This window comes from Trachypithecus francoisi, unplaced genomic scaffold (assembly GCF_009764315.1).
Source record: "Trachypithecus francoisi isolate TF-2019V2 unplaced genomic scaffold, Tfra_2.0 Lachesis_group16, whole genome shotgun sequence".
NCBI lineage: Eukaryota > Metazoa > Chordata > Mammalia > Primates > Cercopithecidae > Trachypithecus > Trachypithecus francoisi.
This window is the reverse complement of record NW_022681461.1, coordinates 95,243,154-95,269,849: the sequence shown is the minus strand read 5'-3', so window position 1 is coordinate 95,269,849 and position 26,696 is coordinate 95,243,154. Positions and strand designations below refer to the sequence as shown.

At 61.5% G+C, this 26,696-nt stretch overlaps 4 protein-coding genes across 10 annotated transcripts; 3 read left to right on the top strand and 1 right to left on the bottom strand.

Moving 5' to 3' along the window:
- Positions 1-1,108: 1,108 nt before the first annotated feature.
- On the top strand, positions 1,109-7,144 carry SLC34A3 (solute carrier family 34 member 3). Of its 5 annotated transcripts, none has more exons than XM_033238407.1 (13): positions 1,109-1,527; positions 2,280-2,403; positions 2,688-2,777; positions 3,184-3,312; positions 3,393-3,536; positions 3,613-3,724; positions 3,817-4,012; positions 4,241-4,330; positions 4,471-4,552; positions 4,726-4,893; positions 5,034-5,150; positions 5,225-5,349; positions 6,541-7,144. In XM_033238407.1, exons 2-13 carry the CDS (start codon positions 2,319-2,321, stop codon positions 7,003-7,005), a joined length of 1,803 nt encoding a protein of 600 aa, XP_033094298.1. In that variant the 5' UTR covers positions 1,109-1,527; positions 2,280-2,318; the 3' UTR covers positions 7,006-7,144. The 5 variants fall into 5 exon arrangements, with proteins under 5 accessions (XP_033094298.1, XP_033094299.1, XP_033094300.1 ...); XM_033238408.1 differs by having other exon boundaries at positions 2,277-2,403; XM_033238409.1 differs by lacking the exon at positions 1,109-1,527 and adding an exon at positions 1,541-1,722.
- A 4,418-nt stretch (positions 7,145-11,562) lies between these two features.
- Positions 11,563-14,228, top strand: TUBB4B (tubulin beta 4B class IVb). The gene is made up of 4 exons (XM_033238412.1): positions 11,563-11,935; positions 12,240-12,348; positions 12,430-12,540; positions 13,012-14,228. The coding sequence occupies exons 1-4, from the start codon at positions 11,879-11,881 to the stop codon at positions 14,070-14,072; spliced, it is 1,338 nt and encodes a 445-aa protein (XP_033094303.1). The 5' UTR covers positions 11,563-11,878; the 3' UTR covers positions 14,073-14,228.
- Positions 14,101-19,126, bottom strand: FAM166A (family with sequence similarity 166 member A). Of its 3 annotated transcripts, XM_033238415.1 has the most exons (7): positions 18,974-19,101; positions 16,126-16,340; positions 15,794-16,044; positions 15,579-15,705; positions 15,139-15,233; positions 14,680-14,797; positions 14,101-14,307 (listed from the first exon to the last, which is right to left on the bottom strand). In XM_033238415.1, the coding sequence occupies exons 1-7, from the start codon at positions 19,027-19,029 to the stop codon at positions 14,219-14,221; spliced, it is 951 nt and encodes a 316-aa protein (XP_033094306.1). In that variant the 5' UTR covers positions 19,030-19,101; the 3' UTR covers positions 14,101-14,218. The 3 variants fall into 3 exon arrangements, with proteins under 3 accessions (XP_033094306.1, XP_033094304.1, XP_033094307.1); XM_033238413.1 differs by having other exon boundaries at positions 15,794-16,340; XM_033238416.1 differs by lacking the exons at positions 14,101-14,307; positions 15,139-15,233 and having other exon boundaries at positions 14,696-14,786; positions 15,794-16,340; positions 18,974-19,126.
- A 5,126-nt stretch (positions 19,127-24,252) lies between these two features.
- STPG3 (sperm-tail PG-rich repeat containing 3) lies at positions 24,253-26,588 on the top strand. Its single transcript, XM_033238405.1, is given in 7 exon segments — positions 24,253-24,301; positions 24,304-24,376; positions 24,852-25,009; positions 25,114-25,248; positions 25,549-25,637; positions 25,775-26,078; positions 26,228-26,588. Coding segments are annotated over 7 exon segments (927 nt in total). The 5' UTR covers positions 24,253-24,267; the 3' UTR covers positions 26,362-26,588.
- The last annotated feature ends 108 nt before the right edge of the window (positions 26,589-26,696 follow it).

Genomic DNA, 26,696 nt, shown 5'->3' with positions numbered 1-26,696 from the left:
GGGTCTCGTACAGGCATGAAGCCATGAGGGCATTAAAGAGGACGTCTCAGCACGGCCTGCTTGAGGTCTCACAGCCCACTTAATCTCATCCTTGGCTAAACCTTTCCCGGCTCCCAGCAGCCACCACACAGACCCTTTTGAGGGGCTGGGGCCAGGGCCAGAACTGGGGCCAGAGACTGTGGACACCAGTGACCACCAAGTCAGTGCTGTAACCCCCCCACACCCACTGGAAGGAGCTGTCACTCGGGAGCCCCAGGGAAGGACTGTGGCCCCCACCCCCAGAGCAAGGGCGCAGGAGGGAGACTGAAGAGAATTTGCTGAGCGGACACCCAGAAGTTTCTACCTTCTCCAGGGCAAAGTCCCCATGCACACAGCGGGGGCTGGGCGGCAAGCAGAGCAGGGCACCAGCAGCCCCTAGGCAGGGTGAGCCTCCTCCGGGGGAGCTGCCCCACACCCCAGGGCAGGAAGAGGCCCAGTCCTCCTGGGGGACACCCCACAGGCGCTCAGGCCAGCTGGCATTCTGCTGAGGAGAGCTATGCGCTGGGCCAGGCAGTGGGTGGGGAAGGTAGCTTGGGGGGCTCCGTCCTCCTTCCTCTGCAGATGGAGGCTGCCAGCTATACCAGGGCTGAGCCCGCTAACAGCCTGCTGGGCCCAGCCCTACCCTGAACCCGGATCTGAACCCTCTGACCTCGGACTAGAAAAAGCCCACCCTCCACCACCCCCTGGTGCAAAGGGCTTCCTTCCCCTGCTCTGCCGGTGGCAGGGATGACCCTAAGAAGGTCCGGAGAGCCCTGGCCGGGCGCAGTGGCTCACGCCTGTAATCCCAGCACTTTGGGAGGCCGAGGCGGGCGGATCACCTGAGGTCAGGAGTTCGAGACCAGCCTCAACACGGAGAAACTCCGTCTCTACTGAAAATACAAAATTAGCTGGGCATAGTGGCTCATGCCTGTAATTCCAGCTACTCGGCAGACGGAGGCAGGAGAATTGTGTGAATCTGGGAGGCAGAGGTTGCGGTGAGCCAAGATCATGCCATTGCACTCCAGCCTGGGCGACAAGAGCGAATCTCAAAAAAAAAAAAAAAAAGGTCTGGGGGGCCCTGAGATGCATGGAAGTGGGGGGCTGGCGTCTCCCGACCCCCGGGCAGCCCCAGCCATGCTCGAGCATCCTGCCTGGCTGGGTGTGGTGTGTCTCTTGGGTCACACGGATGCCTGCTGCAGATGCCCAGTACCAAGGGCAGGTGCCCCGCCCTGCAGTGCCCTTGGCCTAATTCGGAGCCCACCCCTGGGAGAAGCCCCACTCTGGGAGGGTTGGGCTGGGGTTTGGAGGTCCTAGTCACAGAGGGACAGGACGGGGACGAGGCCTAAGGCCCTTGGGGCCGGGGGGAACCCCCATGGGGACCTGGGCTGTTGGGTAAACATTAATGGGCTCAGTACCCAGCAGATCATGTGCACGATCAGGGGATCTTTGACCTGCAACTGCTCCCACCCCGTGCCTCCTCCCTGCAGGTGACCCTCACCACCCACACAGGTAGGAGCTCCTAGGGCCAGGCTGGGGCCCAGGGACAGTGAGGCTGAGACTGGGTGGCCTCCAGGCCCAGGGCTTGGGCCCCATCCTAAGCCTCCAGGACCCAACGGGAAGAGACGCCAGGCTTGGGCAGCAGGAGGGAGGCTGAACCAGAGGACGCCTGGACCTGAGCCCAGGGCACTAGGTGGAGGGGTCCAGGTGGGGGGCCCAAGGGGTGGGGTGACCAGGCCCAGGAGGCTGAGGAGGCAGCAGCTTCAGGGCCAGGAGCCTTGAGGTGGTGTGAGGACCCCACCTGCTCCCCATCACCAGGCTGTGGGGCCCTTATGGAGCCAAGACGTTACTGTTTAGTATCAAATGCCAAAGTCTAAGTCGGGACCATCCAGTGTCCCCGATGACACCAGATAAGAGAGGTCTTCAGGTTCCCCAGCTCACCGCCACTTCCAGCCTGAGCCCTGGCACCCTGCACCCTCGGCACTAGCCAGGCCTTACAGTCAGGACCAGCAAGGGAACCGGGGAGCCGGGGCCCCCTCGAGTCTACCCCTGAAACTGGACTGGGCTCCCCTGACAACTGCCTGAGGTCATTGTAGCCATCCCCCTGGGGATAGAGGAAGGGAGGTGGTCACTGAGGCCTGCAGTGGGGAGGGAGAGAGGGTGGCCAAGGGCTCAGTTCAGGGGACCTGGGGCGTGAATCCAGCCTGTGAGGCCAGGGCTGGGGCATGGGGAAATGTCTCTGACACGTGCATCTCCCCCAGCAGATCCGGGCCTGGGCCTGGGTCTGTCCCTGCCCGAAATCCATGCCGAGTTCCCTCCCGGGCAGCCAGGTCTCCCACCCCACTCTGGACGCAGTTGACCTAGTGGACAGGATTCTGAGGAATGAAGGTACCAGCGGCCCCCATGACCCAGGCCTTGACCAGTCTGACCACCCACCCCCCAGGCACTGGGCAGAGACAGGCCAGGTTTCCTGCAGGCCTCCCGGGGAAACCACACGGCTCATGACGCCTCCCCTCAGGTCCAGCCCAGCTGGAGCCCCGTCTTCCCCGTTCCGTTTCTGTCCCGCACTCCAGGCCTCTTACGCCTCAGCCCCTCCTCCGGCCAGTGCCCTTGTGCCCCCAGTTGGAGGGAGGTAGTCCTGGAAACAGCCACACTCAATTCTACCTCCGCAGCGACCTCCAGTTCTGCTCCAGTCTTGGAGGAGGGGGACACAGACCCCTGGGCCCTCTCTCAGCTGAAGGACACAAGCCAGCCCTGGAAAGGTGGGTCTGGAGGTTCCGGGGGTGGCAGGCTGGCAGGCCTCTGTCCCCCATGGGACTGGGGAGACAGAGCAGGGTGGGGCCTGCCCAAACAGGCTGTGCGTGGGCAACCCCACCATGCAGGCCCCCTCTGGGGAGACACATGCCCCTCAACCCGGCGTCTGTTCTGTCCTGGAGCAAACTGGCCACCTCTGCCTATCCGTCCCTCCCCTCCTGTTCCTTCGAGGGAGGGTCCCAAGGGCCTGGAAAGGCAGGGACCCAGGCCCTGCCCTGGGGGTTACGGAAGAGGAGGAAGTGGGACCCAGCCTTGTTGGAGACGGAGGAGAGAGGGGGCGGAGGATGAGGGGTCTGGGAGGGAGACCGGTCAGGGTGGAGGGCCAGCCAGGGACAGCCTGCCCTGTGTCCTCAGAGCTCGGTGTGGCCGGCAGGCTGAGCCGCGTGGCCGGCGGCGTCTTCAAAGCCTGCGGGCTGCTCGGCAGCCTGTACTTCTTCATCTGCTCCCTGGACGTCCTCAGCTCCGCCTTCCAGCTGCTGGGCAGTGAGTGACGGGGCAGGTGCCCAGGGCGGGGCGGGCAGCCAGCCCTCCATAGCCTCAGCACACCTCTCTTGCCGGTGTAGGCAAAGTGGCTGGAGACATCTTCAAGGACAATGTGGTGCTGTCCAACCCTGTGGCTGGACTGGTCATTGGTGTGCTGGTTACAGCCCTGGTGCAGAGTTCCAGCACATCCTCCTCCATCGTAGTCAGCATGGTGGCTGCTAAGTGTGCGTGCACCCTCCCTCCCCGGGTGGTGGCGGGGGCAGGGTGGGCCGCAGGCTGACTCAGCCCCTCCACCGGCAGTGCTGACTGTCCGGGCGTCTGTACCCATCATCATGGGTGTCAACGTCGGCACATCCATCACCAGCACCCTGGTCTCAATGGCGCAGTCAGGGGACCGGGATGAATTTCAGAGGTGAGTTGCCAGTGGAAGGGCTGGGCTGGGGCTGCAGTGACAGCCGCAGCCCAGGCCCGCCGCCTGACCCCGCTTACTCTCTGCGGCCACAGGGCTTTCAGTGGCTCGGCGGTGCATGGGATCTTCAACTGGCTCACAGTGCTGGTCCTGCTGCCACTGGAGAGCGCCACGGCCCTGCTGGAGAGGCTGAGTGAGCTGGCCCTGGGTGCTGCCAGTCTGTCGCCTGGGGCGCAGGCACCCGACATCCTCAAGGTGCTGACGAAGCCGCTCACACACCTCATCGTGCAGGTGAGGACGGCCGCCGCCCCTGCCCAGAAAGCCTGAACAGGCTGGATGGGAGGAGGCGGAGGCGGTCCTGCCCTGATGGAGGGTCAGCAGAGGGTCTGGGCCCTGTCCTGGGACAGGGAAGGAGAGGGCAGCAGTGGGCAGGGCTGGGCTGGACCCCATGGGCACCAGAGCCGCAGGTGAGCCCTGAGGGAGGGTCCAGCACATTCTCACGACCCCTCTGGCCCCCAGCTGGACTCCGACGTGATCATGAGCAGTGCCGCAGACAATGCCACCAACCGCAGCCTCATTAAGCAATGGTGCAGCACCACGGGGCAGCCGGTGAGGCACCCAACCCCAGGCCCTCACTGACCCCCAACCTCCCACTTGCTGAGTCATCCCGCCCCACCTACCCTCACCTTCAGTCCTCTGACCTCTTTCTGCCCACTGAGCCCATACTGAGTCCTCCCTGCCCTCCCCAGACCAGGGAGAACAGCAGCAACTGTGGAGCCTTCGGCCTCTGCATGGAGAGGAACAGCACAGCCCCGGTGGACAGGCTGCCCTGTGAGGCCCGGCCCAGCCCAAGCCCCCACGCCCCCCACACCCCCCACACTCCCCCTCACCTGCCCCTGCACGGAGAGGAACAGCACAGCCCTGGCGGACAGGCTGCCTGTGAGGCCCACCCGCCTCGACCCGCCCCCCAGGCTCCCCCTCACCTGCCCCTGCCCTGCCCCCAGGCCGCCACCTGTTTGCGGGCACAGAGCTCACGGACCTGGCCGTGGGCTGCATCCTGCTGGCCGGCTCCCTGCTGGTGCTCTGCGGCTGCCTGGTCCTCATAGTCAAGCTACTCAACTCTGTGCTGCATGGCCGCGTGGCCCGGGCCGTGAGGACAGTCATCAATGCGGGTGAGGGCATGGGAGGAGGTACAGCGGCCAGGGCTAATGCGGCATCCCCCCCAGACTTGCCCTTCCCACTGTGGCTGGCTTGGGGTCTACCTGGCCCTCCTTGCGGGCGCCGGCCAGGGCTAACCCGGCATCCCCCACAGATTTCCCCTTCCCGCTGGGCTGGCTCGGGGGCTACCTGGCCCTCCTCGCGGGCGCCGGCCTGACCTTCGCATTGCAGAGCAGCAGCGTCTTCACGGCGGCCATCGTGCCCCTCATGGGTGAGCAGGCAGGACAGGGGCCTCTGGAACGGGGGCTCGGGCTGGGGCCCTGTGGTGACCCCCAGTTCCCCCAGGGGTCGGGGTGATCAGTCTGGACCGGGCGTACCCCCTCTTACTGGGCTGCAACATCGGCACCACCACCACGGCCCTACTGGCTGCCCTGGCCAGCCCCGCAGACAGGATGCTCAGCGCCCTGCAGGTACTGCCCCCCACGGTCCCGCTGCCAGAACTGGCCGGCTTCCTCAGACAAGCATGTGTCACCAGCCCGGGGGTCCCAGGCTGGATGTGCCCCCACCTTCCCGGACCCCTTCCCTGGCCACCAACCTCAGCCCTGCTACTCCGCCTCCTTGGACCCCATGGGTCCTGCGCACATTTCATACCCACCCTGTGCCTCCTCCCTTGAGACCTCCTCATTTCCACATTTTCTCAGCTCTTTGCTGTGCTCCTGGGGGCCTGCCCCCGGAGTCTCAGGGGGCTCCAAGCCCCTCTATTCCAGCACCCTCAAATGCTCTCCCCCAACACCTGCTCCCTCAAGGAGCAGCCACTCACCTCCAGCAGGTCCTCATCTGGACGACCCTCCAAGCCCCATCTGCACAGGCTGAGTCCCACCGGTGCTGGGCCCTGCCCTACCACTGCCCAGGCTGTGATTCCACCTCCAGGACACTTCCCCCAGTCTGAGCCCCCAGCTCTGTGCCCCACTCCCAGTCTCAGTTAGTCCAGCTGGTTCTCCCTCTAAAACAGCTCGTCTGTGGCCTGCTGCTTAGAGGCCCAACAGGTTCAGTTCCCGAAACCCTGGGTTATGCTCCGCCGCCACTGACAGGAAGAGGCAAGCGCAGCGCCCCCCGGAACCCACCCTTGTTCTTGCCTCTGCCCTGTCTCTGTCCACTTAGACCCTCCCAGTGCAGGGTCCTGCTCCAACCCCTGCAGGAAGCCCTCCAGACTGCACCTGTGTGTGGACTCCTCCAAGTCTGGCAGCCCCTGGAGGGGCTGTGTGTTCTCCCCTCCTGTGGCCCTGTGCCTCCTCCCCCCAGGGCATGGGCTGTGCAGGCTCAGCACACTGGGGGCTGAGGAGAAGGGGTCTCTTGGCAGGAGGCACAGGCAGAGCCAGGTCGGAGGGTGCTTCCCCTGGTGGGTCCCCCTTGAGGGCAGCAGTGATGCAGTCGGCGCCTGGGGGTGCTGGGCTGCAGCTCCCAGGAGTGTGCAGGAGGCGTGCTGGGGAGCGTGTTCACATCTGGCCACAGTCCGCCCCCCAGACGGCCATCTCAGCCGTGGAGCGAGATGAATTTCGAACTTAGGGCCCCTTCTGTAGGGTGGAGGAGGGCGGGATTCCTGGGCCCCTGGTGACCCCACCTCGTCGGGCCCAGGCCCCTGACAGCCCCCTCACCCCCAGGTCGCCCTCATCCACTTCTTCTTCAACCTGGCCGGCATCCTGCTGTGGTACCTGGTGCCTGCACTGCGGTTACCCATCCCGCTGGCCAGGCACTTCGGGGTGGTGACTGCCCGTTACCGCTGGGTGGCTGGGGTCTACCTGCTGCTTGGATTCCTGCTGCTGCCCCTGGCGGCCTTCGGGCTCTCCCTGGCAGGGGGCACGGTGCTGGCCGCTGGCGGGGGTCCCCTGGTGGGGCTGGTGCTCCTCGTCATCCTGGTCACTGTGCTACAGCGGCACCGGCCGGCCTGGTTGCCTGCCCGCCTGCGCTCCTGGGCCTGGCTCCCCCTCTGGCTTCACTCTCTGGAGCCCTGGGACCGCCTGGTGACCCACTGCTGCCCCTGCAATGTCTGCAGCCCCCCGAAGGCCACCAGCAAAGAGGCCCACTGCTATGAGAACCCTGAGGTCTTGGCCTCCCAGCAGTTGTGAGGGGCAGTTGCTGCGCAGACCACCCCACCCTCCCCGGCTGGGAGGGCTCTGGAGGGCCTTGGGGGAGGGGTCCCCGTGGCAGCTGACCTCCGGTCACCTGCTTCCCCTTCAGTGCAAATAAACCATGCTGTTACCTGGGGTGGCAGTCCTCACTCCCCTAGACAGAGGCCTCCTGGGCACGTGGGGGAGCGGCCCGATGCTGCCTCCTGGTGGACACTCCCGGGTCTGGGGCTCAGGCACAGGAGCCCGCCCATTCCCGGGTGTGTTTCTCAGGGCGGCCGCTGGGGACAGAAGCTCCCAAGGAATGGTGGGCCTGGGGGGCGGGGACTTCCCACAGTGGGAGCTGGGACCCCTCCTGAGGGTGCAGGGGAGAGCCCAGCTAGCAAGGAGCAGGGCTGGTGGCGCGGGGTGTGGGGGACCCTGGAGCCCCTCTGTCTCAGCGGAGGTCATGGTTGGGGTGCGGCTTGGAGTCCCGTCAGGTGCATGGGGTGTGAGAAGGGACCCCAACGGCTTGGAGGGCTGGGTGGTCCCAGAGGCACCCCCTGTCCGTCTGCCCTCTGTGTCTCTCAGCCAGTCCTGGGCTGGGCCCCTCGAGGATGCTTCTCCACAGGGCCGGGCCACCACAGGTGCTCAGCTCCCAGAACACACCAGGAGGCCGGTCTCGCCGCCAGGCTGGGGTGCACTGAGGCCTGGCACTGCCACAGAGAATGAGACCCTGTCCCGGGAAGGCCTGTCCGTGGGGTGGGCCCAGGAGGGCGGACAGCACCCATGGGGAGGACTTGGGGGCCAGGGTCCCTCCCTCCACTGTGTGGTCGAGTTTCCACACAGGAAGGCTTGTCTGCCGGTCAATGGGTAACTGGACACCTGGGAAGTTGGCAGGGTTGGGGGGGGCTCCTGCCACCTCTAGCCCAGAGCTGCCCACAGCCCTAACCCAACCCCCACTCCTGCCAAGGGAAGAAAGCTTTGGGTTACCCCGGAACTGGAGCATTCAGTCAGGCACAGAGACAGGTGGGTGAGGGGCCGGCTCCGTCAGGGACAGGTCTAGTTTGCTCATTTCTGAGTCTGCTGCTGTGGCCAGTCACGTTCTCCCATCCAGAAATTCAGCCCTGCAGCCCTGATCTCTTCCCGGAGCCTCCCAGGATTGCCTGGTCAGACCCCACTAGGGGATGGGGTGCAGCCGCTCAGGAAGATGAGGCCTGAGGGGGCCCCACGGCCATTTCTCCTCTGTGGCTCTGTCCTTTTCCACCCTCAGATTCCTTTAGCCCCCGCTCATGACCCCCAGGCCCTCTGTCCCCTTGGCCCCCACTCTTCCCTGGGTCCTCTGCCCCAGCCACCCCTCAAACTCCTAGGCCTCCTGGGCCTTGATTTCACCCACGGAGGGAGGTGACCACCTGCTCTGGGAGCCGCGGGGCCTCGGGGGTGGACTCCAGAGAGAACAGGACCCCCAGCAGCTGGAGCTTTGGTTCCCACAGCCCTGTGATTCTTGGACACCCCTGTGGACCTGACATCCGCCTCATGGAACCGTCTGGCACCCATGTAGGGAACAGGCTTGACTAACTCCCTGGGGAGACTGAGGGGCCCGGGAGTTCCCCTGCCCTTTGGGGGAAATCAGTGAGGCCCTTGTGGAAAGGGGGAGGAAGCATCCCATGCACCTGTCCTTCCAGGGCAGGTGAGGTCTCCCACAAAGGCTGGACGCCGGGTCCTTTAAGGCCACCAATACTGTCTGCCTGCTGCCCCTGCCTGGCGGTAACACACCCTCCCGCTGGGACCATGGCCACCAGTAAACAGAGCTTTCGTTGTAGATCCTCCAACAGCTGCAGGAGGAGGAGGGCAGGCGCCCAGCACTCCCACAGCCACACCTGCCCCGCTTCCCTGCCCTTCTGGCCCTCCTTGGACTGTATGCTGCCTGGCCATGGACCCCAGGCCCCAGGAGCTGATGATCCTCCTGCCCCATACTATCCTGCTTCTCCATCCTGCAGCAGGGCACCTTGGCTCAGGGTAGGGACCTGCAGAGCCTCCCCCAACCAGTTTTGTGCAACAGGGGGAGCTGCTGTCCTTGCTGGGCTCAGGCCCAAGCTTCAGGGTGTCTACTGCTGTCTTGTCCCCAGCCAGTGTCCACCTCACCAGGGCAATGCCAGGGCAAAGTGGGCCAGCTGGTGCCATGGTGAGCTCTGGGGCTCTCACCTGGGCAGGTGACAACTGTGAAACAGGGGTGGCACACTGACCTCCCAGCCCCGTGGGCACTGGTCACAGGAAGCAGAAGCCTTTACCAGAGAGGGGTTGGGAGACTCTGACAAGGTGCAGGTATGCCACACACCTCAAAGAGCAGACTCAGTTGGGCGCTCTGCACAGCTCACTGGGGAAAAAAAACCAGAGCTTCTCCTTCCTCCCCTTTGTGACAACTCAATGTTATGAGGTTTCCACATGTCCCTGACTACTGCCTGGATAGCTGAGCTACTCTGCAGGACCCCAGGATGCCCTGGGCACTAGAAGAACCCTTGGATGGCTGGCAGCAACCTGTGCATCCCTCAGGCCACTGCAGGACCCAGTCCCTCTGAGGGTCAAGGCCTGTGTCAGAGTGGTCGCTGGAAGCCAGGTCCGTCTTCCTGGACTGATCTGTGGGGAAGGCCACCCTCCTGGACAGGATGGCAAACTGGCAACAGACCCCCGAGGGGTGAGCACAGCTGCAGGCCCTCACCCCGGAAGGACAATGCTGATTCCCGTGCATGCTCTGGTGCTGCGTGTCCTGACTTCCGGTATCACATACTATGTGGTGAAGACGGAGGTGCGGTCCCTCCAGGAACAGAAAAATACATAAACAGATATTGTTTCCAAAACCCTTCAGTTGGGAGACAGATGCCCAGTGGCCAGAGCACAGGAGACTCTCAGGGCAGACCTGATAGTGTAACTTATTTAAAATGCTACAAAAATACAGCCAGATGCAGTGGCTCACGCCTGTAATCCCAGCACTGTGAGAGGCCGAGGCGGGTGGATCACAAGGTTAGTTCGAGACGAGCCTGGCCAAGATGGTGAAACCTCATCTCTACTAAAAATACAGAAATTAGCTGGGCGTGGTGGCGGGCCCCTGTAATCATAGCTACTCGGGAGGCTGAGGCAGGAGAAGACAGAGCGAGACTCTGTCTCAAAAAAAAAAAAAAAAATTAGCCAGGCATGGTGGTGCACACCTGTAGTCCCAGCTACTTGGGAGGCTGAGGCAGGAGAATCACTTGAACCCAGGAGGCGGAGGTTGCAGTGAGCAAGATCCGGCCACTGCACTCCAGCCTGGGCGACAAGAGCAAAACTCCATCTCAAAAAAAAAAAAAAAAAGAATAAAGCTACAAAAATACAGAAGGCACACTGGCTCATTCCAGTAATCCCAGCAATTTGGGAGGCTGAGGCGGGCGGATCACTTGAGGTCAGGAGTTTGAGACCAGCTTGGCCAACATGGTGAAATCCCATTTCTACCAAAAAAACAAAAACTGGCGTGGTGGCGGGTGCCTGCAGTCCCAGCTACTGAGGAGGCTGAGGCAGAAGAATCGCTTGAATCTGGGGGGGGCCGAGATCGCGCCACTGCACTCCAGCCTGGGAGACAGAGCAAGACTGTCTCAAAATAATAAATTAAGTAAAATAAAAATGCTACAAAAATACAGCGCGTTTGTTTTTAAACAGACTGATTAAAGGCGCAACCACATGTAATTCATTTTGTTTAGAAGTTTCTTTTTCCACCCAAGTAGAAATCAAGTCATAAATTAGGAAAAGCACTAATAGAAGTATGTCTCAGCCCCAGCGCGCTGACCCGTGGTAGGGATACCCGCCCTGGAGCCCAGAGGTCGGGGCCCACCCGCCGGGGGAGGTCTGGGCGCTGTCCTGGTCTCCAAGGAGCTCCCGCACTCCTGGGGCCGAGGTACCAAGGCGACCGGCGCACGGCCAGCGCCGTCTCCACAACAGGACAGGGCGCGCAGCTGCGGGGGAGGCCTCGCCCCTCCGCTCCCCTCCCCTGCCCTCCGCCCAGGCCGTCCCCCACGTGCTCCCCTCACCCGACCGCGAGGGCAGTGGGCGTGCAGGACCCCGGAGCAGGAAACTCCGGGGCCTCTGCGACTCTGTGGTGCGCTCCCCTCCACCGCCGCAGCCCCCGAGCCCGTGTATCTTTCTGCTTTTAAGGCATCGCAGCCTCCTCGGCCTGGAGGCCCCGGGCTCGTTCCGTGCGGATCCCGCTCCAGAACCGGCCCAGCGCACAGCTGCCGTGTCCCGGCGCAGGGCCGGCGAGGGCGCGACTCTGGACGCGGGGCCGCCGCCGGGCCTGCCCTTCCCAGCTCCCGAAAGGACCTCCCCGGCTCAGAGCCAGGACTGTGCTTGCCCGAGGCCCGTCGGGCCCGCCCTCCCCCGGCGCCCGGCGCGCAGCTGCCCGCCGCCCGACCGGAAGCCCGCGCCTGCGCCCCACCCCGTTCGCGCGCCTCCCGCGGCACTGCGGCGGTTACCAGGACGCTGACCCAGCGCAGCCAATAGCGCCAGCCTGGCGGCGTGCTCCCGGCAGCCAGCCAATGAGAGGGCAAATCAATCATTTGAAACACCCAATGGACGGAGCACTGCAGCGCCGGGGGTGGATTGTGATAGGGAGATAGGAGGCTGCGGCTGACCAATAAAGATCAAACTGGCTTAAAAAGGCGGACCTTAGGCGGCTCGATTAACGAGGGCGAGACCAATCAAACGAGGGAGCTTGCCGGCCTCGTTCTGGCAGCCCAATCCGAGGCTGGCGGAGGCGGGCGCGGAGGATATATAAACGTTAGCGGAGCGTCGGTTGTAGCACTTTGCGCGCCCGCTCCTTCGCTTCTGTTTCTCTACTTCCGCCCGCGTCCCAGCCGCCGCCGCCATCATGAGGGAAATCGTGCACCTGCAGGCCGGGCAGTGCGGCAACCAAATCGGCGCCAAGGTAAGTTGCCGGGGCGCTGAGGCCGGCGCGGGCCTGCCGGGCGGGGCGGGCGGGCAGCCGGGGAAGATGGCGGCAGCAGCGGCCGGGCGGAGTCGCCGCATTGCGGCCGCCGGGCTCACTCCGCGGGGACTGGGCCGAGCCTGGCCACCGAAGCCCCCAGGAACCCGGGGGCCAAGGCGCGCAGGGCGGGGGAGGGGCGGGGAGGGCCGGGCTGCCGCACCCGTCCGGGGCGGGGCTGCCTCCCTGCGCACCGGCCGCGGTGACTCAGCCCCGACCCGCCCGGGCCCGCCCGCGTCCCTTCTAGTTCTGGGAGGTGATCAGCGATGAGCACGGCATCGACCCCACGGGCACCTACCACGGGGACAGCGACCTGCAGCTGGAGCGCATCAACGTGTACTACAACGAGGCCACCGGTGAGGCCCCGGCCCTTTCCCCGACCGCCCTCCGGGGTCCCCGCGGCCCCTGCCCTGGCTGACGCCCTCCCGTCCCCGCAGGCGGAAAGTACGTGCCCCGCGCAGTGCTCGTGGATCTGGAGCCCGGCACCATGGACTCCGTGCGCTCGGGGCCCTTCGGGCAGATCTTCCGGCCGGACAACTTCGTCTTCGGTGAGCTGCGACTGGGGGCTGGGCGGCGGCTCAAAAGGTCAAGGGGCTGCTCCAAGGGCACCTCCGTGGGAACTGCGCAGCCCGGGCCCCTGGACGCTCTCGTCTGAGCCACTCAATCCCCTCTCCTAAATCGGCTTTGAGAGCAAGGTCCAGCTGTCTGCCGAGGCAAGGAGCTGCTACACACGTAATCTCCTTGCAGGGAGCTGAGCTGGGGGCAGTGGTTGCTGCTCTGTCCTTGGGAATTGGCAGTGGCCCCCCGCTCCCCGGGGAGGGGTTTGTTAAGCTCTCAGGTTTGGCCCTTAATCTGTAGCAGGGCAGGCTGCTGTCCTTTCACTTTGAGAGGTCTCTTTGCTCTACCTGCAGGGTGAATTCTGGGGTCAGCTCACACCATGTCACCAGGCCCTTTTCGCATGGTGGTGGTGACCAGTAGTGCTGTCTACCTGGATGATAAATGATTACATTTTCTCACAGGTCAGAGTGGTGCTGGGAACAACTGGGCCAAGGGGCACTACACAGAAGGCGCGGAGCTGGTGGACTCGGTGCTGGATGTTGTGAGGAAGGAGGCTGAGAGCTGTGACTGCCTGCAGGGTTTCCAGCTGACCCACTCCCTGGGTGGGGGGACGGGGTCTGGGATGGGTACCCTCCTCATCAGCAAGATCCGGGAGGAGTACCCAGACAGGATCATGAACACGTTCAGTGTGGTGCCTTCGCCCAAGGTGTCAGACACAGTGGTGGAGCCCTACAACGCCACCCTCTCAGTCCACCAGCTCGTAGAAAACACAGATGAGACCTACTGCATTGATAACGAAGCTCTCTACGACATTTGCTTCAGAACCCTAAAGCTGACCACGCCCACCTATGGTGACCTGAACCACCTGGTGTCTGCTACCATGAGTGGGGTCACCACCTGCCTGCGCTTCCCAGGCCAGCTCAATGCTGACTTGCGGAAGCTGGCTGTGAACATGGTCCCATTCCCCCGCCTGCACTTCTTCATGCCCGGCTTTGCCCCGCTGACCAGCCGGGGCAGCCAGCAGTACCGGGCCCTGACCGTGCCTGAGCTCACCCAGCAGATGTTTGATGCTAAGAACATGATGGCTGCTTGTGACCCCCGCCATGGCCGCTACCTGACGGTTGCTGCCGTGTTTAGGGGCCGCATGTCCATGAAGGAGGTGGATGAGCAAATGCTTAATGTCCAAAACAAAAACAGCAGCTATTTTGTTGAGTGGATCCCCAACAATGTGAAAACAGCTGTCTGTGACATCCCGCCTCGGGGGCTAAAAATGTCCGCCACCTTCATTGGCAACAGCACGGCCATCCAGGAGCTGTTCAAGCGCATCTCCGAGCAGTTCACGGCCATGTTCCGGCGCAAGGCCTTCCTGCACTGGTACACGGGCGAGGGCATGGACGAGATGGAGTTCACCGAGGCCGAGAGCAACATGAATGACCTGGTGTCCGAGTACCAGCAGTACCAGGACGCCACGGCCGAGGAGGAGGGCGAGTTCGAGGAGGAGGCTGAGGAGGAGGTGGCCTAGAGCCTTCAGTCACCAGGGAAAGCAGGGAAGCAGTGCGAACTCTTTATTCACTCCCAGCCTGTCCTGTGGCCTGTCCCGCTGTGTGTGCACTTGCTGTTTTCCCTGTCCTTATCCCATGCTGTACAGACACCACCATTAAAGCATTTTCATAGTGTGCGGTTTCGCCTCGCCCATTCCTTCCAGTAGGCCCTCTGGGTGCTGTTGCCGAACGTCAGTGCGTAGTTGTCCTGCATGGCTGCGGGGAGCCAGGCTGCAGCTGAGCTGGGCTTATGTGGCCAGGGACCAGCATGGGCTGGACACCCAGGCTTCAGAGAAGCATGGGGCTGCCCTGGGGATCTGCTTGGTGGGGAACCTGCTTCTTGAAGGCAGGCCTGTCCTGTTCTGGGTACCCAACCTCGGGGCCCGTTGGCCTGTGTCTGGGACTTTAGCCCCCTTCCGAAAGGGGTAGGGAGGATGGCAGACAATCCTACCCCAACCAAGGTGGGACCCTGCTTGGTAACTGGTCAGAAAGGTGGTCCTGAACCAGCAACGAAGGGCGGGCAGGTACAGCTGCCCCTCCCCACGTTGGCCAGGGGTGTGGGTGTGACCCTTCCCACCCAGTACTCACAGGGGATGAACCCCATGTAGAAGGGGATCAGGCCTTGGCTGCTGTAGATGTGGTTGCTGGGCCAGTGTGTTCCGGGCAGCTTCTCACCCAGGTCACAGTGGGGGTTTCTAAATAGAAACTGGGAAGACAGGCAGGTGCTGACAAGCTGCCTCTCCAGCAGGCTAGTAAACTCTCCCAGTGGGGGCCTGGCCGGAGGGCCGGCACTCTCCGTGGGGGAAGCTGCTCATGCTCCCAGCCTTCTGCATCCCCCAACCCCCGACTCCGAAACTTGAGTGCAGGGATCCAAGCAAGACTCAGGAGAGAGGGGTTGGGGTGGCACCTCCCGGGACAGGAGAGAGGCAGGCAGAGCCCCCTCAGGCTTCTCAGGGAACCTGGCCTTCAAGGCACTCTCCAGGGAAGCTGCCAGGCAGGAGAGGAAGTGTGTGAGCTGGGAGCAGGCCCTAGATGGCGTTCTCCTACCTGGCTCTTGTCGAACTCGTCCATGGCTTGCGTGATACCCTCTCGGTAATTCACCCCCATTACCCAGGCGAACCGGGGAATGAAGCCAGCATAGCCTGGGGGTGGGCAGATGTGCGGGCTACCCCACATGGTCCTCCCCTGGACACATCCACCTGCCCCCAGACGTGTCAGGGAAGCCAGGCAAGGCTCCCGTTCCTTCCCTGAACGTTGGTGACTGCCTGATGTGGCCAAATGGGAACAGGCAGGCAGGGCACTGCCTCGTCATGGGAAAAGCTGGGCTCCTGGAAGCAGCTGGGAGGCAGAGAAGGTCCCCCCAGCCCGCTAGCCCGTTCTGGAGCAGGAAAAGTGGGCCCCGTGGCAGTCTCCTCAGGGGCTCTCACACTGCAAGAACCTTGTGGGGAGGGTCGTCCTCGTCCAGCCCAACCCAGGCCCGCACCCACCTGAGATGGCCTTGCGTTGGATCAGGTTGGGGTGGTCCAGCTGCGGCAGCCGCTGGAACCTGCCCACATCTAGTGTCTCCTGCTGGCGGGCGGGGGGTGGGTACTCATCCCTCCGGCAGTGGTACAGCTGGAGCGGGGAGGGGGCGGAGGTCAAGGTGCAGCTCCCACCTGGGGCTGAGTGGAATGGGCTTGGCACTGGTGCATCCCCTGGCTACCTGGTGCTGCCTGGGGGCCTCGCAGACAGGAGTGGTGCTCTTCCAGGCATCTTCGCAGTATGCTGGGTGTCCCAAGTCTCTGGAGTCCCCCTTCCTGCCTGGTGGGCACGGAGGGTGCGGGGGGTAGGGCATGAAGCCTGCAGGTAGCAGAATCTGTCTGGCTATGTTCTCTCCCCCTGGCGGCTCCTGGGCGTCCACCTCCAAGGGTGGGAGCTGGCCAAGGATCTCAAAGTCCTTATAGGGCTTCAGACCTGTACCAACAGGGCAGCCTGTGAGTGCCAGGACAGGCAGGCGGGCGCAGGAGGGTGCAGGGTCGGGGACTGGCGGCTCACTGGTGTAGTGGGGAATGTAGGGCTCCATCAGGTCTTGGCAGGGAACCCTCGGGGGTTTGGACTGGCTGAAGTCCTCCATGAACTTGGGCTTGGACATGGGGGACAGCACAGAGCAGGGGCTCTTCTGTACACTGGGGTCTGTGAGGAGCTGCCCCGTGGTACGCCCATAGGTGTTCCCCACCTGGTAGCGCAGCTGTGGAAAGAAGCCGGCATAGCTGTGGAGGGAAGAGAAGGAGGCAGGGCAGGTCTCAAGGGCAGCCCCAGCACTGGGCAGGGCCCCTTCAAGCCACATGTGGACCCAGCCTGCTGGCCACTTCAGCAGCAGCTTGGCCCGTGGCAGGTCGCCTGCCCTCTGCTCACCTGTAAATGGGGCTGCAGTGACACTTGCCTTCTGGGGCTCTCGTAACCTGAACGGGTGGCACACACCCCATGCTGGGAACACATCAGCACCACAGCAGATGGCCGCCTGCCTTGTACCAGCCCCTCCAACCCCCTCCTACCCCTCATTCCAGCCACTCCGGGGTGCTCTGCCCTGGCAAGGCAAATACAGGCACAGGACGTGTGGGCCAGGGCGTAGGTGAGGGACCGCCCCTTGAACACACACTGGGCCCACCAGGAGGGTGTTGGGTGGGCTTGGCCTGGACCTGTGCCACTCCAAGAGGCCAGTAGCCTCCTGCACAGGACCAGGACTGGGAGGCAGGTGGAGAGCTGGGCTTTTCGGGACCCTCATTTGGCCTCGTGTGGCATGGGGTGGTGCAGGTTGTCACAGGTGGTTCAGCGCCTCAGGGTCTATGTGATCATTCAAGAAGTAAGAACTACCTTCCTTTTAAAAATTGCCAAAGGGCCGGGCATGGTGGCTCACGCCTGTAATCCCAACACTCTGGGAGGCTGAGACCGGGGGATCATGAGGTCAGGAGATCTAGACAATCCTGGCTAACACCATGAAACTCTGTCTCTACTAAAAATACCAAAATTACTAGAGTGTGGTGGTGGGCGCCTGTAGTTCCAGCTGCTCAGGAGGCTGAGGCAGGAGAACTGCTTGAACCCGGGAGGCGGAGGTTGCAGTGAGCCGAGATTCGACCACTGCACTCCAGCCTGGGTGACAGAGCGAGACTCCATCTCAAAAAAAAAAAAAAAATTAGCCGGGCGTGGTGGTGGCTGCCTGTAATCCCAGCTACTCAGGAGGCTGAGACAGGAGAATCGTTTGAACCCGGGAGGTGGAGGATGCAGTGAGCCGAGATCGTGCCACTGCATTCCAGCCTGGGCAATGACGAGACTTTGTTTCAAAATAAATAAATAAAAATAAAAATGGCCAAAATTAGCGCAGCCTTGTGAGTTTAAAAGCCAAGCAACTGGCCAGGCATGGTGGCTCACACCTATAATCCCAGCAGTTTGGGAGGCTGAGGCAGGTAGATCATGAGGTCAGGAGATTGAGACCATCCTGGCTAACACGGTGAAACCCCATCTCTACTAAAAACACAAAAAATTAGCCAGGCATGGTGGCGGGCGCCTGTAGTCCCAGCTGCTCGGGAGGCTGAGGCAGGAGAATGGCGTGAACCCAGGAGGCAGAGCTTGCAGTGAGCCCAGATGGCACTACTGCACTCCAGCCTGGGCAACAGAGTGAGACTCCATCTCAATAAATAAATAAATAGCCGGGCGCAGTGGCTCAAGCCTGTAATCCCAGCACTTTGGGAGGCCGATATGGGCGGATCACGAGGTCAGGAGATCGAGACCATCCTGGCTAACACGGTGAAACCCCGTCTCTACTAAAAAATACAAAACTAGCCGGGTGAGGTGGCAGGCGCCTGTCGTCCCAGCTACTCGGGAGGCTGAGGCAGGAGAATGGCATAAACCTGGGAGGCGGAGTTTGCAGTGAGCTGAGATCCGGCCACTGCACTCCAGCCTGGGGGACGGAGCGAGACTCCGTCTCAAAAAAAATAAATAAAATAAATAAATAAATAAATAAAGCTGAGCAATGCTGAGCCGCGGCTTCACCTGCCCCTTCCCCAGACGTAGCTGTTCAGAGGCAAGTGTGGTTTCTTCCCAGCCTTTCCCCTTTGCATGTAGCGTGTGTGTATGTAGGTGTGCACACACACGTTCCGTTCAGGGGTTACTTTTATTTTTTGTTTGGGGGGATATCTAGTGAGGCAGCCTGGCGTTTGCTCATCTCGTCTTTAAAGTCTGGAGTCCTGGCCTGGCGCAGTGGCTCAAGCCTGTCATCCCAGCACTTTGGGAGGCCGAGGTGGGCAGATTACTTGAGGTCAGGAGTTCAAGATCAGCCTGATCAACATAAAGAAACCCTGTCCCTACTAAAAATACAAAATTAGCTGGGTCCGTGGTGGCAGGTGCCTGTAATCCCAGCTTCTCGGGAAGCTGAGACAGGAGAATCGCTTGAACCCGGGAGGCAGAGGTTGGGGTGAGCCAAGATTGCAGCATTGCATTCCAGCCTGGGCAACAAGAGCGAAACTCTGTCTCAAAAATAAATAAATAAAATGAAGTGTGGAGTCCTCTCCGGAATGGGCGTCGGGCACTTACTAGCTGGCCTCTGCTGGCTGCTTGGCTGCCCCAGTTTCTGCTCGACAGGTGTGCTGGCCACCTGGTGTGGCGTTCGCAGTTGTGCACCAGCGGGGAGGGTAAGGCCTGGGTCCCTGGCAGCCCCATCCCTGAGCTTCCCCTGTCCCAGGGCTCCCCAGCCCACAGACTGTAGTGCCCCATGGTGTGGCCCTCAGCTTCCTGGGGTCCAGCTCTGGGCCCCTCACAGCTGGCCTTCATGCCTCAGGCCCCAGCCATTCTCCCCCTCCTGTAGCCCCGGCCCCAGCCACCTCCAGAGCTCCCTCCCGGCTCTCACCCAGGGATATAGTGAGGCTCTGGCGTGAAGAGATCGTGTTTCTGAGTAGTTGTCATTTTGCTTTCACTCTGGCCTTGCTGGCTCCAGTCCCTCCCGGCATCCAGCTCCCTTCCCTGAGGGCAATCCCGTCACCGGGCAACCATTGTGAGGGACCGGCATTGTGGGCACCTCCTGGGCCAGGACACCTCGATAACCCTGTGAGGGCTCACACTGCACAGGTGAGACACTGAGGCCCAGACAGGTGCCAGGCCGGGGAGGAGTCGCGGTAAGGCAGGGGGCCTGGGAGGAAGTCCCATTAACTTCAGAGCTCAGAAAACAGGACTGCCCCCCCGCCCAGAAAGGGCCTGGGCTCTTGCTGCCCCCAGGAGGCCACCAGCCCCAGTCTCAGGGTGAGGCTAAGGGAGTCCCCAGGCCCCTTCCTCTGACAGGAGGACTTGCAGCTGCAGAGCCTCAGTTGGAGTCAGGGGCTTCCCGGCCCACGGGGCTGTGCGAACTCTCCCTCCAGTCCTTCATGTGGGGCGGGGCGTTATGTTTACATTTTAAGCAAATCCTGATTTTGTTCTTTTTTTTTTTTTTTTTTTTTTTTTTGAGGCGGAGTCTCGCTCTGTCGCCCGGACTGGAGTGCAGTGGCCGGATCTCAGCTCACTGCAAGCTCCGCCTCCGGGTTTACGCCATTCTCCTGCCTCAGCCTCCCGAGTAGCTGGGACTACAGGCGCCCGCCATCTCGCCCGCTAGTTTTTGTATTTTTAGTAGAGACGGGTTTTCACCATGTTAGCCAGGATGGTCTCGATCTCCTGACCTCGCGACCGCCCGTCTCGGCCTCCCAAAGTGCTGGGATTACAGGCTTGAGCCACCGCGCCCGGCCTTGTTCTTTTTTTTGTACAGGAAGGACTTCCTAACCATAAAAATGAAGGAAGGCAGCCGGGTGCCATGGCTCACGCCAGTAATCCCAGCAGTTTGGGAGGCTGAGGTGGGCAGATCACGAGGTCAGGAGTTCGAGACCAGCCTGACTGACATGATGAAACCCCATCTCTACTAAAAATACAAACATTAGCCAGGTGCTGTGGCAGGCGCCTGTAGTCCCAGCTACTCGGGAGGCTGAGGCAGGAGAATGGCGTGAACCTGGGAAGTGGAGGTTGCAGTGAGCCGAGATCGTGCCACTGCACTCCAGCCCGGGCCACAGAGCAAGACTCAGTCTCAAAAAAAAAAAAAAAGGAAGACAGGCTGGGCGCTGTGGCTCACGCCTATCATTGTGGTGCTTTGGGAGGCTGAGGCAGAATCAGGTGGGCAGATTGCTTCAGCCTAGGAGTTCAAGCCTGCTGGGCACATGGGGAAACCCCACCTCTACAAAAAAGAAAGAAAAATTAGCCAGGCGTGGTGAACGAGCCTGTGATCCCAGCTACTTGGGAGGCTGAGGTGGGAGGATGACCTGAGCCTGGGAGGTTGAGGCTGCAGTGAGCTGAGATCGAACCACTGCACTCCAGCCTGGGCGACAGAACCACACCACTTCTCAACAAACAAAAAAACAACCAAAAGGCAAACTGAAAAACTGGAGAAAAGTTTGCAACAAGTGTTATGAACAAATGTGGTATCTGTCAGGCCTCTGAGCCCAAGCCAAGCAAGCCATCGTGTCCCCTGTGACTTACATGTATACGCCCAGATGGCCTGAAGTCACTGAAGAATCACAAAAGAAGTGCAAATGCCCTGCCTGGCCATAACTGATGACATTCCACCACAAAAGAAGTGAAAATCGCTGGTCCTTGCTTCCTGGCTCATCCTGGCTCAAAGAGCTCCCCGACTGAGCACCCTGCGACCCCCACTCCTGCCCGCCAGAGAACCCCCTTTGACTGTCATTTTCCTTTACCTACCCAAATCCTATAAAAGGGCCCAACCCTTATCTCCCTTCCCTGACTCTCTTTTCGGACTCAGCCCACCTGCACCCAGGTGATTAAAAAGCTTTAGTGCTCACACAAAGCCTGTTTGGTGGTCTCTTCACTGGGATGCGCATGACAGTATCAGCATAAAAAGCTCTCACAAAACAAAGATATAAACAACACCTCCATGGAAACGCAGACATGATATGAATTTTTTTATTTTTATTTTTAGTAGAGACGGGGTTTCACCGTGTTAGCCAGGATGGTCTCGATCTCCTGACCTCGTGATCCGCCCGCCTCGGCCTCCCAAGTGCTGGGATTACAGGCATGAGCCACCGCGCCCGGCCAATATGAACTTTTTAAGAAAAAAGACTGGCCAGGCGTGGTGGCTCAAGCCTGTAATCCCAGCACTTTGGGAGGCCGAGGCGGGCGGATCACGAGGTCAGGAGATCGAGACCATCCTGGCTAACACGCTGAAACCCCGTCTCTACTAAAAAAAAACACACACACACAAAAATTAGCCAGGCCTGGCGGCAGGCGCCTGTAGTCCCAGCTAGTCGGGAGGCTGAGGAAGAAGAATGGCATGAACCTGGAAGGCGGAGCTCGCAGTGAGCTGAGATCGCGCCACTGCACTCCAGCCTGGGTGACACAGCAAGACTCCGTCTCAAAAAAAAAAAAAAGAAAAAGAAAAAGAAAAAAGAAGAAAGACCACAGTCCGTAAGCGTTTGGGCATCAAGTCGAACCATAATCACATACATGCTGATTGTGTGTTGAGAGCAGTTTCTGAGGTTTACTGCTGGCAGGCTCACGGTGAGAAGGGCCTCTAATTTGGGTGGCACCTTCTGGAAAGCAATTTGGTACATACAGATCAAGTCCATACAAGACACTACAAACTTGGACCATTGCTTCCACTCCTAGGAAGTTGTCTGGCATTCTGGTAGACGCTGGTTTTCCTCCACCGTTCCTGGCTGGTAATTCCCATAGCCCTTGGTAGGGCCTTTTGTTAGAATGTTGGGTGTACGAGGCCTGGGGGGTGTGGGTGGGGGACTTTGACCTTCTCCTGCCCTCCTTACGCCTGCCCCAAGGCAGGATGCTAACATTCTTGCCTTTCTGATTGTGGGTCTTTTTTTTTTTTTTTTTTTTTTTTTGAGACGGAGTCTCGCTCTGTCCCCCAGCTGGAGTGCAGTGGCCGGATCTCAGCTCACTGCAAGCTCCGCCTCCTGGGTTTACGCCATTCTCCTGCCTCAGCCTCCTGAGTATCTGGGACTACCGGCGCCCGCCACCTCACCCGGCTAGTTTTTTGTAATTTTTAGTAGAGACGGGGGGTTCACCATGTTAGCCAGGATGGTCTCGATCTCCTGACCTCGTGATCCGCCCGTCTCGGCCTCCCAAAGTGCTGGGATTACAGGCTTGAGCCACCGCGCCGGCCTAATTGTGGGTCTTTTTTTTTTTTTGAGGCGGAGTCTCACTCTGTCGCCCAGGCTGGAGTGCAGTGGCCGGATCTCAGCTCACTGCAAGCTCCGCCTCCCGGGTTTACACCATTCTCCTGCCTCAGCCTCCCCAGTAGCTGGGACTACAGGCGCCCGCCATCTCGCCCGCTAGTTTTTGTATTTTTAGTAGAGACGGGGTTTCACCGTGTTAGCCAGGATGGTCTCGATCTCCTGACCTCGTGATCCGCCCGTCTCGGCCTCCCAAAGTGCTGGGATTACAGGCTTGAGCCACCGCGCCCGGCCTAATTGTGGGTCTTAAGACCCTCCCAGGAGAGGTCCCACCCAAGCCCCAGGGACAGCAATGCTGACGTCAGGAAGCTTCCGTAAAATCCCAAGAGGACTGGGGCTCAGGGAGCTTCTGGACAGCGGAATGCCTGGAGGCTCCCAGAGGGTGGCAACCAGTGAGGGCATGGAAGCACCAGCCCATCCCCATGCCTTTCATTGGTATTCTTTGCAATCAATATCCTTTACAACAAACCAGTAAACGTCAGCATTTCCCTGAGTTCTATGAGTGGCTACACCAAATTAAACCCAAAGAGGGTGTCATAGGAACCCCAACTTGAAGCCGGTTGGTCAGAAGTTCCACAGGCCCAGGCTTGTGACTGGTGTGTGTCTGGAGGCCCTGCTCCCCGTCTGTGTCTGGAGGCCGTCTTGGGAGGGAGCTCTCACCCTGTGGGATCTGACACTGTCTCCAGGTAGATAGTGAAGGAAATGAATTAGAGGACACCCAGCTTGGTGTGTGGGGAACGACCTTCCCAATATTTGAACAAAAGCCTCCTTCGGTGACGGCTGTGGTGGTGTGGGTGCAGAGCCGGACGCCGCGAGAATATTTCCCACCACGCACCTTCTGAAGGAGAGGATGGATGTCCAGCAGCGCCATTCACAGCAGCAACATTTATTACAGGACAGGGAGGACCTGGAGGGGCCTATCTGTCCAATGACAAGGGCTTCATGAGCAAAGTACACTCCGTTCCACTGGCAGCCAGTCAACGCTGAACCTGGCATGACCTGGACAGGGGCTCCGGAGCACAGGGTGTGAACCCTTCGCCCAGATAAAACCTGTGCTTCCTCAAGCATGTGTCCATCTGTCTGCCTGGCAGGCCCAGTGCTGAAGGGTAGGCATCCAGAGAGGGCAGAGGAGGCCCGAGTTGGCCCTGTTCACAGGCCCTGCCCTGGTGGATTCTGGGCCAAGGTCAGGGGTGGGACCGGCCGGCGGTCAGCTCCAGAGGCCACACAGTGAGGGCCTTGGTGCCCACGGGATCTTGCTCACGCAGGCTGGCTGTTCCTTTGCAGGTCAGGCAGCCTGGCCATCAGTGACACCTTCTAGTCTCTGTGCCCCCAGGTGAGAGGCAGGCCCTCACACTCCAGTCCTGGCTCGGCTCCAGGGCCGGGCCTGCCTCTGGTGTCAGACCCATCTGATGTGGCTTTGCTTTTCCCCTAAGTGGGAACCCAGGTGGGGTGGCGGCTCCTCCTCTTCCTCCAGGGATCCTTCCTGGACCCCTCCCTCCTACCCCCAGGGAGTCCTGGCTGGCCAGTCACAGCTGGGCATCTCCTAGGGCTTGGCGGATGTCCATGGGTCCTGTTCCCTCCACCCCCTCTGCTGAGGCCTCAGTCCTCCCAGAGGACCTGCTAGAGTGGATCCCAGACTTTCAGGAGACCCCAGGGTGCAGGAGAGGGGAGGAGGCTGGGAAAATTAGGGGGAAAGGGAGAGGGCTGGGCCAGGAGTCACTTGGGCAGGCTGGGGGTCCTGGCCCAGGCAGACCCCGTGATCATCTAGTTAGTGGGGGAGGGGCCCGCCCGGGGTGGGGGCCCGGGGCAGCCCCTCCAGGGCCAGACAATGCATCTTCCCCAGGAGCCCCAGCAACAGAGGGGCCTACCAGTGAGGTCACAGAGCCTGGTGGTGCCCTCGGGGAAGAGAGCCAGGAGACTGATGATGAATTTTGACCAGAAGGCAGTGAAATTCCTGGCAATTTTTACATCAATGGAGGCAAACACTGGACCCACGGCCACCTGAGGCAGACGCCACCAGAGCCCAGCCAGTAACTTGAGGGGGGTGGTGGGGCTGGAAGGGGCAGGCCGGCTGGAAGTGGCCAGGGTGCTGAGGGACAGCGGTGGGGGGAGGGTTGTGGGACAGGCCGGCTGGGAGCAGCCTGGGGGGTGAGGGACAGAGGGTGGGGGCAGGCTCCTGGGAGCAGCTGGCAGGGGGGTGCTGAGGGACAGTTGGGGAGACAGATTTTGGGGCAGGCGGCTCGGGGGCTGAGGGACAGAGTGGGGGACAGGTTGCTGGGCAGGCGGCTGGGAGTGGCTGGGGGACTGAGGGATAGTGTGGGGGACAGGCTGTGGGACAGGCAGCTGGGAGTGGCCAGGGCTGAGGGACAGAGTGGGGGAGCAGGTTGCTGGGCAGGTGGCTGGGAGCAGCCAGGGGGCTGAGGGACAGTAGAGGGGATAGGCTGTGGGGCAGGCGGCTCAGAGTGGTGGGGACTGAGGGACAGTGGCTGCCGGTCTCCCTTGCAGGCCCAAGGCATCTGTGCTGTTGTTGGGCCTGGAGCCAGGGCTGGCCTGGGATGAGACACGGCCCCCAAAGATGAAGGAGGTCCCAGCTGGTCTCAGGTTACAGACGGGCACCCCTCAGGAGTCCCTGCCCACCTACACCCAGACCCTGAGAGAGCTGTGTGAGTGAAGGTCCTGGCCACCCCACCCCCAAGCTGGTCTTTGGGGGTTGCGGGAGGGGCCTGCTGGAAGGAGCCCAGGCCCAGAGCTTGCTTCCTGTGGCCAGTGCTGGAGCAACGCCCCCCGATCACAGCTGACCTGGAAGTCCCCAGTCCCACCAGGTACCAGGTGCCCAGCCCGTCCGTACGAGAGTCCTCCCCACACCCTCGCTACAGCATCGGCTGCAAGCACCGGGGCCGAGGTGCGTGTCCCCTCCCTGAGGCCCGACCACCGGGCCTGTCCTCCACCCTGGGAATGGGGGCCTCTGCCTCTGTGTTGAAACCCCCATGGCCTGAGGGCCCCTCCACCCTCCTGGTGTTCACTTCCAGGCTCAGCGCCTGTAAGGAGGCGTGGAGAGAGGAGGGCTAGGGCTGGGGCATGGGTGGGCGTTGTGAGGACAAGGGTTCAGAGGCCGGGGGTGGGAACTGGGAGCCAGGTTCGAGTGGGGGCTGTCACCCGGGTGGGGCTCCCAGCCTTCTCTCTCTCCACCCTCCACCTACAGAGGGCGGTGGCCGCAGGGCATGGCAGACTTTGTGGTTCCAGAGTGAAAACCCCTTCACGCAGAAAGCCGACTTTGACCAAGAGCAAAAGGTGGGGGCTGGGCAGGAAGGGGGCGGGGAGTCCAGGCAGGCAGGGGGCTGGGGGTTCCAGCGGGGCCAAAGGGGAGCTGGCTGAGGATCCGTGGGGAGCATCCTGCCATGCAGCCCCCGTCTCCTGCCCCCTTGCAGTGGCCCTCACCAGCCCACTACCAGCTGTTCAGCCGGCCCGCGGGCCCCGCCTTCAGCTTCAGAGGCCACCGCTCCACCTCCAAGACACCTGAGGGCCACATCCGCCCAGGGCTGCCTGGGGCCAGGGGGCTAGGCCTCAGGGTGCAGCCCCAGTCCCTGCTTCAGGCCTCTTTGCAGGCACCTGGCAAGAGACGCCCTGGCCCCAACACCTACAATATCCTTCCTGGGAGCCGCCTGCAGAGGCCCCGTTCTCCGGCCTTCTCGATGAGCCGCTCTCCGGCGTTCACCTCCTGGCTCAGCACCTGTAAGGAGGCCTGGAGAGAGAAGGGCTAGGGCTGGGGCATGGGTGGGCGTTGTTAAGACAAAGGTTCAGGGGCCAGGGGTGGGAACTGGGAGCCAGGTTCAAGTGGGGGCTGCCACCTGGGTGGGGCTCTCAGCCTTCTCTTTCGGCAGCTCGAACCCCTGGCCCAGCTGCCTACCACGTGGAGGACTGCTACAACTCACGCTTCCCCTCAGTGCCTGGCGTGGTCATCCAGGGTGTTCGCAGACCCAAGCACCACAACACAGGCCCCTTCTGTGCGCTCTAGAGCCAGCTGGGCACAACCTGCTTGGCCCGGCCACCAAGTGGCCTCCCCCAGGGCTTTCCCAGGCCTCCCTTGGGACTCGGGGCCCCAGCCTGGCCTTCTGACCCTCTAGGCACCCCTGATGCACCCTTCTGGTTGGTCAGTCCTTCTATGGGCTGTGGACAAGGCTGGCCCAGCCTGGATCCCTCATCTGGCCACCTCCCTGCTATACAGAGACACTGTTGGTTCTCTTGAGCTCTGTGGTGTGCAGTTGTCTGTCCCTCACCTGGGGGCGGTCCTGGGTCATTTCCGGCTTTCCCTGTTGAGGGATCTCCATTCGGCTGCCCCTGAAGGGTGCT